Source organism: Haemorhous mexicanus, chromosome 5 (assembly GCF_027477595.1).
Source record: "Haemorhous mexicanus isolate bHaeMex1 chromosome 5, bHaeMex1.pri, whole genome shotgun sequence".
NCBI lineage: Eukaryota > Metazoa > Chordata > Aves > Passeriformes > Fringillidae > Haemorhous > Haemorhous mexicanus.
In genome coordinates, this window is record NC_082345.1 from 74980816 (window position 1) to 74994069 (window position 13254).

Sequence of the window (13254 nt, forward strand, 5' to 3'; positions counted from 1 at the left end):
GCTGTCATGGCAGTGAGGGGACAGCCGCTGTCATTGCAGTGAGGGGACAGCCGCTGCAATGGCGGTGAGGTGACAGCCGCTGCAATGGCAGTGAGGGGACAGCCGCTGCAATGGCGGTGAGGTGACAGCCGCTGCAATGGCAGTGAGGGGACAGCCGCTGTCATTGCAGTGAGGGGACAGCCGCTGTCATTGCAGTGAGGGGACAGCCGCTGTCATTGCAGTGAGGGGACAGCCGCTGTCATTGCAGTGAGGGGACAGCCGCTGTCATTGCAGTGAGGTGACAGCTGCTGTCATGGCAGTGAGGGGACAGCCGCTGCGGTGGCAGTGAGGGGACAGCCACTGTCATTGCAGTGAGGGGACAGCCGCTGTCATTGCAGTGAGGGGACAGCCGCTGTCATTGCAGTGAGGTGACAGCCGCTGCGGTGGCAGTGAGGGGACAGCCACTGTCATTGCAGTGAGGGGACAGCCGCTGTCATTGCAGTGAGGGGACAGCCGCTGTCATTGCAGTGAGGTGACAGCCGCTGTCATTGCAGTGAGGGGACAGCCGCTGCGGTGGCAGTGAGGGGACAGCCGCTGCGGTGGCAGTGAGGTGACAGCCGCTGTCATTGCAGTGAGGGGACAGCCGCTGTCATTGCAGTGAGGGGACAGCCCCTGCAGTGGCAGTGAGGTGACAGCCACTGTCATTGCAGTGAGGGGACAGCCGCTGTCACTGCAGTGAGGGGACAGCCGCTGTCATTGCAGAGCTCTCGCAGGGAGGGTGCATGAGCTCCTTCCGCTGGAACGGAGGAGGGGATTTCAAGGGCCGCAAATGGGACACGGACCTTCCCACCGACTCCTCGGTGAGTCCCAGGCACGCCTGGATCCCAGGGATGCTTGCATTTTGGGACAGGGTTTGGAGGGAGCAGCCAGGAAGCCTTTGAGGAGCGTGGGGAAATCAGAAAATGGAGCTCTGCAGCTTTGGTGCTGGATAATTGAAGAGATTCCATTGCTGGAAGTGGAAAATAAACCTTGAAATAGGATTTGATTTTCTGGTTGGGAACATGGTTAAATATTTGGAATTGTCCAGCTATGGAGCAGCTCTGAGTGTCCTGATCAACAGCAACAGCTCAAAAGTGCAAATGAAGTTTTGACATTAATTTAAGGCTATTAGAAAAAAAAATTAGACAATTTCACATTTTTCTTAATTGTGGGCAATACAATGCTGTGAGCTCCAAGGTTCATCTCCCAGATTTTTTAAGTTTTGTAGCATTTTTTCCTAGCAAATCCTTTGTTCTCCCTGCCAAACAACTCCTGTTGGGTATAAGGAACACAGAAAGCAGCAGATCACAGATAATTTGCTGATGTTACCCACATAAAATATTGAGAACTCTCCAGAAGGGGTTGAAACAAGCCTCAGGCTGTCCTGGTTTTCTGGGTGCTCATCCCAGGACTTGATTTCACAATTTTGGCATTCCTAGGGCTTGTGGCCAGCCCAGGCTTTGCAGTGATTTTCATGAGGGAAAGGGAGAAGGTGCCTTGCTGGGTTTGGGGTGGGCAGAGCTGTTTTTTGGGGTTCCTCTGCTGTTCTCAGCCAAATCTGAAATTGGTGATTTAGGCATGAAGCTGTTCCTAAGCCTGGGCTTAAACCAGCGTTGTAACCACAGATTAGCAAAGGCTGGGATTAACTCCTGGGACCACGGGGAGCAAGCTGCTGGGTTTTGGGGCCATTGCAGTGAGATTTGGCTGTGTTTGCCCAGATCCTGATGCACGTGTTCTGCACTTACCTGGACTCCAGGCTCCCGCCTCACCCCAAGTATCCCGATGGCAAAACCTTCACTTCCCAGCACTTCATCCAGACTCCAGATAAACCAGGTACTGGGCTGGCCTGGAGCTGCTCTTTTCCTCTGGGATCACGGCAGCACCTCTGAAATGGTTTTTGAATTAATTTTGAATTCAGACACTTCAAACGAGAACGTGTTCTGCATCTACCAGAGCAGCATCAACCCACCCCACTACGAGCTGATCTACGAGTGCCACGTCTACAGCCTGCCCAAGGTACAGGGCTCTCTTCTCCTCCTGCTCTCAGCAATCCTTCCCAGGGCTGATTTGGGATCTTTTTAAATCCTAGACACATTTTGGTCCATTTCCACAGAGGCTGGTCCAGCTTGGTCTTTGCCCAGCACGTGGTGCTTCCTCTGCTGCTGAAAACCACCTGTGGTGTCTGTGTAGGAGACAGGAGTTCCTGAGCAGGATCTTCCTCCTGTTCATTTTCTGCCAATTTATTGTAAAACCCCAAATCACAGTCCCTGGTGGGTGATGTCACTGGTGTCACCCCTTGAGGGTAGTGCAGATTCTGAGGGGAAGTTCCAAACTAGGAAAGTTCTGAGATTTTGAATTGTTTTGATTTCTAAGTCCTTGTCTCTCTCTGTGGCTCCAGGGCAGGAACAACATGTTCCACACCTTGCTGATGTTCCTGTACATCATAAAGACGAAGGAATCTGGGATGCTGGGGTAGGTATCCCGTGGGAACAAGATGGGAATGGTGTCAGACCAAAACCACCACGGAGGGCTGATAATCAATGGTGCTAAAACTGAATTAACAGCAGCTTTTAACTGGAAATGACCAGTTGTGATCCCTTTGGGTTTTGCAGGCGTGTAAATCTGGGCTTATCAGGAGTCAACGTCCTGTGGATCTTTGGGGAATAGTGGGACACAGCTCTGGAGGACAGCGCTGCTCTGAGGGATCAGCCTGGACTTCAACGTGGATTTGCTAAAAGCAGGACAAATAAAGCTCAGCTTTGTGGACAGAGGGAGGAAGTGTCTGTAATTCCCCTGTGGATTTTGTCAAGGCATCACATAGAACGTTTCACTGTGGGAATGAACTCCAGACAGGAGTTCTCCTTCCTGCTCCTCACCTCAACCAGTCCTGCTTCAACTGAGCTTCACTGATCTCGGACTAAACCAAACCAAACCTCTGGATGTGCAGCTGGAACAGCCTCCCCAAGGCTGTGCACAGCTGTGAGCCCTTGGAGGGATAAAGCAACTTGGACAGCTTCAGCATCCAAGAAATTCCAAGTCTGGAAGCTCAGACTCAGTTCTGCTTCATTTTATTCTGCATGATAAAAACCAATTATTTTTATCCCTGATTATTGGTGTAATTGTGATTTCTGACCCCTCAAGATGTTCCTGCAGCTGAAAAGGAAAGACAAAACTGTGTTTGTCTTGCTGAGTTCAGCAAATATGAATTTTACTTGTATTTTTATTTTTTATTTTCATTGTTTTGTACAAAACCAGCGTGGCCTCCCCTCTAGGGGGCCTTGAGAGCTCAGAACCCCCCAGGTACCTTCACTGCCACCAACTCTCACCTGCCTTTGCTTTTTGAATTTAATTTTCCTTCAGCTTTTTTCACTAATTACCACCTAATTTGGGAGCTTTATGCACCTTGGTGGGAAACCAGGCCCTACACACCCCCAGGTTTCTGGGAATGTCCCTTTTTTGGTAAAAGCACTTGGATTTGCTTCAGAGAAAGGATCAGTCAATATTTGTCAGATTTCTCTAAGGGGCAGGGGGAGAATTTGTTGTAAATTCTGGTAAATGAGTATTTTAGAAGTGTATATAGGACCATAAACACACGGAATCATTGTACTGTATTTTTTACTGAGGGGAGGGAAGGAGGAGTTTTTGGAACTTGGCTGTTTTTTGGTGTGAACTGACTGGTTTTGGGGACTCTGTCTCTCTTCCCTGGGGGACCTGGGTTTTTCCAAGGAACTGGAAACAAAAAGGCTCATTTGGTTCTTGTATTAAATGAGTTTGTTTTCTCAAACACTTCTTGGGGTTTTTCTTGTGTCCAGCATGACCACATTCATCCATGAACCACAGGAATGTTCAAGAACCAGACTTAGCTGGGTTTCACCCCAAAACTCTCCCCTTCAAGGACAGCACAGCCCCATGAGCTCTGTCAGTCTCACATTCTAAAAACCTGAAATGCAGAAATCCCTTCTTTCACCAGAAAGGGGGGATCCTCAGGAAGAGCCCATCCCATAGGGCACCCTTGGGTGCCCTGGGCTCTGCAGCCCCAGGACCCTGCACAGGGTGCCCAGAACCCCAAATCCCTCTGTGTGCCCTGGATCCTGCACAGCCTCTTCCCACACAGCCTCCGGATGGATCCTTTTGCACCCCAAAGGATCACACAGCCCAGCCCCTCTGCACCCCAAAGGATCACACAGCCCAGTCCCTCTGTACCCCAAAGGATCACACAGCCCAGTCCCTCTGTACCCCAAAGGATCACACAGCCCAGTCCCTCTGTACCCCAAAGGATCACACAGCCCAGTCCCTGTACCCCAAAGGATCACACATCCCAGTGCCTGTGCACCCCAAAGGATCACACAGCCCAGTGCCTCTGTACCCCAAAGGATCACACAGCCCAGTCCCTGTGCACCCCAAAGGATCACACAGCCCAGCCCCAGTGCACCCCAAAGGATCACACATCCCAGTCCCTCTGTACCCCAAAGGATCACACAGCCCAGTGCCTGTGCACCCCAAAGGATCACACAGCCCAGTCCCAGTGCACCCCAAAGGATCACACAGCCCAGTGCCTGTACCCCAAAGGATCACACAGCCCAGTCCCTCTGTACCCCAAAGGATCACACAGCCCAGTCCCTCTGTACCCCAAAGGATCACACAGCCCAGTCCCTCTGTACCCCAAAGGATCACACATCCCAGTGCCTGTGCACCCCAAAGGATCACACAGCCCAGTCCCGGTGCACCCCAAAGGATCACACAGCCCAGTGCCTGTGCACCCCAAAGGATCACACAGCCCAGTCCCGGTGCACCCCAAAGGATCACACAGCCCAGTCCCTCTGTACCCCAAAGGATCACACATCCCAGTGCCTGTGCACCCCAAAGGATCACACAGCCGAGTGCCTCTGTACCCCAAAGGATCACACAGCCCAGTCCCTTTGTACCCCCCCCAAAGGATCACACAGCCCAGTGCCTCTGTACCCCAAAGGATCACACAGCCCAGTCCCTCTGTACCCCAAAGGATCACACAGCCCAGTGCCGCTGCACCCCAAAGGATCACACAGCCCAGTCCCTCTGTACCCTAAAGAATCACACAGCCCAGTCCCTGTACCCCAAAGGATCACACAGCCCAGTCCCTGTACCCCAAAGGATCACACAGCCCAGTCCCTTTGTACCCCCCCCAAAGGATCACACAGCCCAGTCCCTGTACCCCAAAGGATCACACAGCCCAGTCCCTGTGTACCCCAATGGATCACACAGCCCAGTCCCTGTGCACCCCAAAGGATCACACAGCCCAGTGCCGCTGCACCCCAAAGGATCACACAGCCCAGTCCCTGTGCACCCCAATGGATCACACAGCCCAGTCCCTCTGTACCCCAAAGGATCACACAGCCCAGTCCCTGTGCACCCCAAAGGATCACACAGCCCAGTGCCGCTGCACCCCAAAGGATCACACAGCCCAGTCCCTGTGCACCCCAAAGGATCACACAGCCCAGTGCCGCTGCACCCCAAAGGATCACACAGCCCAGTCCCTGTACCCCAAAGGATCACACAGCCCAGTGCCTCTGTACCCCAAAGGATCACACAGCCCAGTCCCTGTACCCCAAAGGATCACACAGCCCAGTCCCTTTGTACCCCAAAGGATCACACAGCCCAGTCCCTCTGCACCCCAAAGGATCACACAGCCCAGTCCCTCTGTACCCCAAAGGATCACACAGCCCAGTCCCTCTGTACCCCAAAGGATCACACAGCCCAGTCTCTGCACCCCAAAGGATCACACAGCCCAGTCCCTCTGTACCCCAAAGGATCACACAGCCCAGTCCCTCTGTACCCCAAAGGATCACACAGCCCAGTCCCTCTGCACCCCAAAGGATCACACAGCCCAGTCCCTGTGCACCCCAATGGATCACACAGCCCAGTCCCTCTGTACCCCAAAGGATCACACAGCCCAGTCCCTCTGCACCCCAATGGATCACACAGCCCAGTCCCTGTACCCCAAAGGATCACACAGCCCAGTCCCTTTGTACCCCCCAAAGGATCACACAGCCCAGCCCCTGTGTACCCCAAAGGATCACACAGCCCAGTCCCTGGGTACCCCAAAGGATCACACAGCCCAGTCCCTGTACCCCAAAGGATCACACAGCCCATTGCCTCTGCACCCCAAAGGATCACACAGCCCAGTCCCTCTGTACCCCAATCCTCTGTGCTTCACGCCCCTCAGTCCCTGTGCACCCCAACACATCACACACCCCAATACATGACACTCATCAGTCCATGTGCACCCCAACACACTGTACACCCCAACAGATCACACACCCCAGTCTTTGTGCACCCCAATCCCTGGTGCACTCTGGTCCCTGTACACCCCAGTACATCACACATCCCACTCTCTGTGCACCCCAATATATCCCACACCCCAGTCAGGCCCTGTGCCCCCTAATTCCCATCTCCCCTGCTCCCCAGCACATCACACATCCCAATGCACTCTGCACTCCCAGTACAGACCCCAGACTCCTGTGTAACCCAGTCCTGGTGCCCCCTGACACCCTGTGCACCCCAAATTCATCGTGCACCCCCTTCCTGCTCATGTTCTGCACCACAGACCCTGCTCCCCGTGCACCTTGTGTACCCCAACACTGCACAGCCCCTGCTCCCCGTGCACCCCAACACTGCACAGCCCCTGCTCCCCGTGCACCCCGATACATCGCAGCCCCCTGTTCCTGCAGGCCCTGACTCTGCCCCCCACATCCCCGTGCACCCCGACACACGGCACACCCCAGATCTTGTTCATTCTGATCCCTGGGCACGCCCCACACACTGGGCACCCCAATTCCCGGGCACCCCGATATACCCGGCACCCCATATCCCTGTGCACCCCAATTCCCCAGCACCCCAATATCTGCACTCTCTCACCTGTGCACCCCGTTACACCACACACTCCGCTCTCTCTGCCCCCCGTTATTGCACGCACCGGGGTCCCCGCGCACCCCCATCCCTGCGCACCCCTTTCCACCCCGCACAGCGGTCCCCGCACACCCCAATCTCTGCATCCTCCCAACCGCACACCCCAATCTCTGCATCCTCCCACCCGCACACCCCGATCCCCGCGCTCCCCCACCCCGCCCCGTTACCAGGTGCATCCCCCCGCGGCGGGGGCGGCTCCCGGGGGCGCGCATGTCCGGCCCCGCCCAATAAATTCCGGCGGGCCGGGCTGGACCGGGACCACCCGCGCTGCATCTGCGGCTCTCGCCATGGCCACGGACGTCGAGCCCGGCCGGCGCCGCCGCTGCTGCGCGCAGGACACGCCCGGTGAGCTGAGGCGGGGTGGGCACCACCGGGGGTCCCCCATCCCTGGTCCTCACCGGGTCCCACCCCTCCCGACCCCCGCACCGGGCACCGAGCGGGAATTCCCCGCCATGGAGGAGTCCCCCCTCCTGAGCATCCCTGGGTACCGCTCTGGGAGCTCTGTGTCCCCCCTGCGGGTCTCTTGGGGACCAAGGTGACAGCCCAGCACAGCAGCACTCGGCTGTCCCGCCGTGCCGAGCCCGGGCAGGGTGTGGGGATGTGGCCCCAGTGTGACTCCAGCAGCTCCCGCAGATGCTCCCAAGGTTCTGGATTCCCGCGGTGACAGCGACGGCCCCCGCCGGGGCTCCCTCTGCGACCGGCACTGCGCTGCCATCAACAACGTGCAGGGGGACCTGGGGGAGCTGGGCTGCCACCTGCACCGTCCCCGTGTCCCCCCAGGTAGGCTGGCTGCGGGATGGGCTGGGCATGGGGCCCTGAGTGGTTCTCACACCTGCTGTGACACCCCCTGGGTGTCACCCACAGCCACGTCCACCCCGTCCTGCTGCCAGCAGCACTCGGAGGAGGTGTGTGAGAGCTGCGTGGTGAAAACCACCCTGACCGCCGAGAATGCTGTGGAGGCCAACAAGCTCTCCAACAACTACAAGGTGGGTGGGGGCACCCATGGGTGCTCCTGGAGGGCTGTAATGGGTTTTAATTTTCTTCCTCTTCACTCGTCCCAAAACCAACTCCTCTCTCTGCAGTTTGGCTTCAAGAAGTGGAAGAGCCACGTGACGGAGCGGCCCTGGGAGGACCGGTCGGAGATTGTCAAGGAGCTCTACTCTGACCTCAACGTCATCCGAGGCTCTGGAGGTGGGTGGCCTTGGGGACAACCCAGTGGGGATTTGGGCAGCTGCAGGTGACAATGGTCCCACCTGGTGCCTTCCCTCCCGCAGGGTCCACGCTGACGTGTGGGAACGTCCTTTACCTGCTGCTCTTTGGCTGGTGGCTCTCGCTCCTCTATGTCCTCGTGGCTGCCGTGATGTTCGTCACTGTCATGGGGGCTCCTTATGGTGAGTTCCAAATTTGGGACCCCCTGTGAGGGCTGGATGAGCTCAGAACTGCACCAAAGGGTGGTGGGGTCTCCTGAATCCCTTCTCCACGGAATGTCCCTATAGGTGGAAGGGACACTGATGGTCATGTCCCCGCAGGGAGGCTCTGCTGGGACCTGGCTGGGTATTTCCTCTGGCCCTTTGGCAAAGTGATCCAGAAAGTGGAGGTAAGGGTGCCTTGGGAAGCCCTGGGGGGGTCTTGAGGATGCCCTATGCACACCCTGATGTCCCCCCTCTCCCCAGGTGCCCAAATCCCATCAGGCGTGCGAGGCCGGCGTGGGGGAGAGCTCAGCCCTGCTCGGGGGTCCCACACCGCTCCGCTGGCGCCCACGGTGCTGGGTGGGCACCGGATACTGGGTGAGCCCCATGCTGGCCCTGGTGCCATCACCCCTGGAGCCCCCAGCGGGGTGGGCAAGGTGCCCACGGGCCCCTTCCCTCCCCTGGGCTCAGTGGTTTGGGGGTCAGTCCCTGAAGGTGCCCTCCTGTTAACAGCAGCACGCCAGCACCGCGGTGTGGCTGTGCCTGGGCTACCCGCTGCTGGCACTGGCCCACGGGCTCGTGTGTGTCACCGCCTGGCTCCTCATCGTCCTCATCCCTGTGGCCAAGCTGAGCGCCCGCGCCACCTCCCGTGTCCTGCTGCTGCCCCCGGAGCGGGTGCTCATCCAACACCTGAGGATGGTGAGTGACTCTGGGCAGGGTCCCACACCCTCCTTGGGGGGCCATTTTGGGCTGGGGGTGACCCTCTTGTCCCCAGCAGACAGAGGTGCCTCTGGAGGGAGAGGTGATTCTCTGCTGCTACCGCGCCGCCAACCCCTACTACTACAAATACGCGGTGGACGGCATCAACGTCTTTGCTGTCAGTATCCTTCTGGGAGCTGGAGTGGGACGGGGGGAGCGAGCCCAAACCCACCCCCTCTGCTGTGTCCTTGACTGGTGCCCCAGACCTGCTGCCCCTGGTGCTGGTGACGCTGGTGCTGGGCTACGTGGACAGCCCCAACCACCTGACCGGCTCCGCCGTCAAGTTCACCTTGGCCCTGCTCTCCATCATGCCCCTCTCCTACTACATCGGCATGGCCATCGCCAGGTGAGCGGTGACGGGGGACACTCGGTGGCCAAGTGGGGACGCTCCAGCCCTGCTGTGACACCCTTTTGCTCCTCTCCAGCATCTCAGCCCAGAGCAATTTTGCGGTGGGGGCGGTGGTGAACGCCACGTTCGGCTCCATCACCGAGCTCACCTTCTACATCACCGCCCTCATCAAGGGCTCGCGAGAGGGCAACCGCTGCTACGCCGAGGTGGTCAAGTCGGCGCTGACGGGGACACTGGTGGGCTGTGTCCTCTTTGTGCCGGTGAGACGGGTGGCACTGAGAGCTGGGAGGGTGCTGTGAGCAAAGCACTGATGGGGATTTTTTGGGGGGGTTTTTTCTGTGCCCAAGGGTCTGTGCATGGTGATCGGGGGCATCCGGCACCAGGAGCAGCGGTTCAACAGCCGCTCTGCGGGCGTCAGCTCGGCCCTGCTCTTCCTCTCCGTGGGAGGTGAGTTGGGGACGGGGGTGTCCCCAGGTCTGGGGGGTCCCACCAGGGTGGGTGCCTGCTCCATGTCCTGTCCCTGCAGGTGTCTTTGCCCCAACGCTCTTCTCCAAGGTGTACGGGAAGCTGGTCTGTGGCGAGTGCCACAACGTCACCCAGAACCCGCTGGGCCACTACCTCTGCCACAACTGTCACTTTGACCTGGTGAGTGGGGACCTGGACCCCCAAGAGGGGGAATTTGGGGTCAGGGATGCTCTGAGCCCCCCTGGCTCTCGAGCTGGGTGGTGGCAGTGGGGCTGTCCCGTGTCCCCCGTATGTCTGTTGACAGGTGCTCTCTCTGCAGATGGACAACAACGGCACCCTCTACTACAGCCACGTCCAGTGAGTGTCCATGCAGTGGGGACAGAGCTGTCCCCACACTGGGGTGGCATCTCCTTGCTTTGGTCGTGTTCCTACATCCAGGGCCCCTCTCCACCCCAATGATGCAGTGCCCCATTTCCTCATCCCCAGGGGAAGTCTCCTGGGGTCTCCGTGCCAGACCCTGGTGGCACTGACAGTGTCACCTGTGTCCCACAGACCCCTGGTGTACACGGTGTCCATCCTGCTCCCTGCTGCCTACCTCATCGGGCTCTTCTTCACCCTCAAAACCCACACACACATCTACGACATCCACATCAGCGACTGTCACAGTGAGTGTCCCCAAATGTCCTGGCTGCAGGGCTGGCTCTTGTCACTGCTCTGGAGTGTCCCACACGTCTCTGCTCTCTCCCCAGTGCCTGGCCACCACCACAGTGCCGTGGTCCACTGGTCCCGCTGGCGGGCCCTGGTCATCCTCCTGCTCTCCACCCTCTGCATGTCGGCCTGTGCTGACCTGGCCACGGAGCACATCAGCCCCATCCTCACCAACTCCACCATCTCACAGGTGAGCTGCCTCTGGCTGTCCCCAAGGACCAAGATGTGCCCTCCAGGGATGGGGACCTGCCCTAGCTGCAGTTGGGACCCCAAAAGCAGTGGGAGAAAGATGCTGAGATGTCTGCACGCTTGGCCAGGGCCTGGATGTGGTCGGGCCCAGGCTGATGTCACCTCTTCCCTGCAGTACTTCATCGGTGTCACCGTGCTGGCAATGGTGCCCGAGCTGCCAGAGATTGTCAATGGCATCCAGTTTGCCCTGCAGAACAATCTGAGCTTGAGGTGAGATGGCTCCAAGGCTGAGGTTTGGGGTGGTTCCTGTGCTCTGTCCCAATCCCATTGCCGTGCCTTGGTGCCCATGATGGGCTGCCCAGCCACTGGTGGGCCAGAGTCTGTGTCAGTTTGTCCTCAAGGGGATTAGTGACCCAAAAAACGGTGTCAGAACTGGGATGGGCTCTGTGGTTGGGGATTTCCTCACCCAGACACAGCCCCTAAGCTGTCCTTCCTCCCCAGCATCGAGATCGGGAACTGCATTGCGGTGCAGGTCTGCATGCTCCAGATCCCCATCCTGGTGCTCTTCACCATCTTCTACGTGAGTAGCCCCAGGCCAGCCCTGGGGGACCTCCTGCAGCAGGGTGGGGACACGGTGTCTGTGGGACATGGGAAGGACACAGCTGCCCTTGCCAGTGTCCCCTCTGCTCAGTTCAGGGCAAGTGGGGTCAGATGTCTCCTGGTGCTGTCCCCACCCTGGGGACGTGTGGCAGAGGGGGTTTAAGGGGTGACACACGAGTCCCCAGCCAGAGTCAGTGCGGGGTTGTCCTGGTTGGCCATAAACCCCAAATCCTCTTCCTCGCAGCCAACCAACTTCACGCTGGTCTTCAGCGACCTCCACGTCTACGCCAGCATGTTCAGCATCGTGCTCATGAACTACATCTTCATGGATGGCAAATGTGACTATTTCCAAGGTGAGCACTCCCCCAGGGCTGCCGTGGGGCTTGGAGCACCCCTGCATTCCCTGGCATGTGGGATGGGGGGCTCCTGGGCCCAACCCTGGGGTCAGTCTGCTTTTTGGGGCCCTTGGCATGTGGTGACCTGAGCGATCCTGGGCTCTTGGTTGACCATCTTGGAGCTGTTCCCCAGCAGCAGCTCCAAGGGAGATCACTCCCATTCCCCCTTTAAAAGGTTTCAAACTCCCTTTTAATGGACATTTTGTAGAGAACCATGGAAGTCCTCTACAGGGGGCTAATCCAGACCACACCAGGTCTAAACCCATGTCCCTCCTTGTTCCAGGGAGTAACTCCCTCCCCCCTCTCTGTCTGCCCCAGGCACGGTGCTGGTGATGGTTTACTTCATCCTGCTGGCCGTGTATTTCTTCGCCCCGTCGCCCAGTGGCTGCTGAGGTTTGGATTCTCCTGTCTCCAACCCCCTCGTTGGGATCAGCACCCATTGTGACCTTTTCCAGAGTCTCAGGGACTTGGCCGGGCTGGCTCCGGGCTGGAAGCGCCGTTTCCCGAAGCTCCTGCTGCTGCTGGGCTCCCCTGTGGGCCTTCAGGGATGGGAAGGGTGGTGGCAATGGGATGGCTCCCAGAATGAGGAGCCTCAAAGCCAGAGCACATCACACAGGCATCTCCAGCCCACACTCGAGTGGCTGGAGGCAAAACTGTCCTTAGAGGAGGGTCTGGAAGGGATTTCTGTGTGTCTCGAGGACAGCCCCCTCCCTGGGGATGTGCTGCACTGGGAGGAGGTGCCTGAGAAGTCCCTCATCCTCCCAGGCCTGCCAGGGGCCTGGGAATCGCACACGGGATGTTTGATGGCACCAGAAATGCACCCAAAGGTATTTTCAGCTGTTTTGTCATTAAAGCAGTTTTGTACAAATCAGAAACAAGTTTGTTTCTCCTTAAATGAGCTTCAGGCACCAGCCTGGGCCCCTCTGTGGCCACCGTTCCCCGTCCTCTGTCACCTCCTCCCAGGGACAGAGACAGCAGGGGTGGCTGTGGGCTCCAGTTTTCTCCATGACCCTCCCAAAGCTCCAGCTCATTTCCAGCCTGGTCTTCTCTGACTGTCTTTGGCCCTCCTGGCTTTGAGGGCTGTCCCACACTCCTGAGAAGGTTCAGGGATGCTCCTGCTGTTGCCCATAGGGTGTGACAGAGTGGGGACATCCCCCTCCATGCAGGGAAATGCTGGTGGATGAGGTGAGAGGACAAAGTTGGGGCTTGGATACATTTATTATCTTTAAAAGAAAAACAATCCCAAAACAAAACACTGGCAGATCCATTAACACAGGCAAGGAGGCTCTGGTGCCTCTTGCCTCTCCTGTTCCTTCAGCAGAAAAGCCAGGGCGTGCTGTCACAGCAGTGCTGGACTCTGACAGGATGGACAGCCCTGAGCGAGGCAGGAGCAGCCTGGGACTGCCCTTTGCAGGGA

At 57.9% G+C, this 13254-nt stretch overlaps 2 protein-coding genes across 4 annotated transcripts in view; both read left to right on the forward strand.

Annotated features, from left to right (window-relative positions):
* TMEM209 (transmembrane protein 209) overlaps positions 1-3802 on the forward strand; it is a 24034-nt gene extending 20232 nt beyond the window's left edge. For all 3 annotated transcript variants that reach the window (XM_059847615.1, XM_059847617.1, XM_059847616.1), the window contains 5 exons: positions 742-839; positions 1737-1851; positions 1937-2034; positions 2417-2490; positions 2631-3802. In XM_059847615.1, the coding sequence (XP_059703598.1) occupies positions 742-839; positions 1737-1851; positions 1937-2034; positions 2417-2490; positions 2631-2685 (440 nt within the window). In that variant the 3' untranslated portion in view covers positions 2686-3802. The remainder of the gene's footprint in view (positions 1-741; positions 840-1736; positions 1852-1936; positions 2035-2416; positions 2491-2630) is intronic.
* A 3433-nt stretch (positions 3803-7235) lies between these two features.
* Positions 7236-12715, forward strand: LOC132327928 (uncharacterized). The gene is made up of 20 exons (XM_059847626.1): positions 7236-7308; positions 7597-7743; positions 7828-7949; positions 8046-8154; positions 8238-8354; positions 8493-8560; positions 8637-8750; positions 8886-9071; positions 9151-9253; positions 9336-9477; positions 9557-9740; positions 9828-9927; positions 10007-10125; positions 10265-10302; positions 10498-10610; positions 10695-10843; positions 11018-11112; positions 11344-11422; positions 11687-11795; positions 12156-12715. Exons 1-20 carry the CDS (start codon positions 7251-7253, stop codon positions 12227-12229), a joined length of 2226 nt encoding a protein of 741 aa, XP_059703609.1. The 5' UTR covers positions 7236-7250; the 3' UTR covers positions 12230-12715.
* The last annotated feature ends 539 nt before the right edge of the window (positions 12716-13254 follow it).

Coding starts and splice junctions, on each gene's coding strand:
- LOC132327928 (XM_059847626.1), top strand. CDS start 7,251: ATGGCCACGGACGTCGAGCCCGGCCGGCGCCGCCGCTGCTGCGCGCAG. Junction 8,155..8,237: donor CGTCATCCGAGGCTCTGGAG/GTGGGTGGCCTT, acceptor TCCCTCCCGCAG/GGTCCACGCTGACGTGTGGG. Junction 9,741..9,827: donor GCTGTGTCCTCTTTGTGCCG/GTGAGACGGGTG, acceptor TCTGTGCCCAAG/GGTCTGTGCATGGTGATCGG.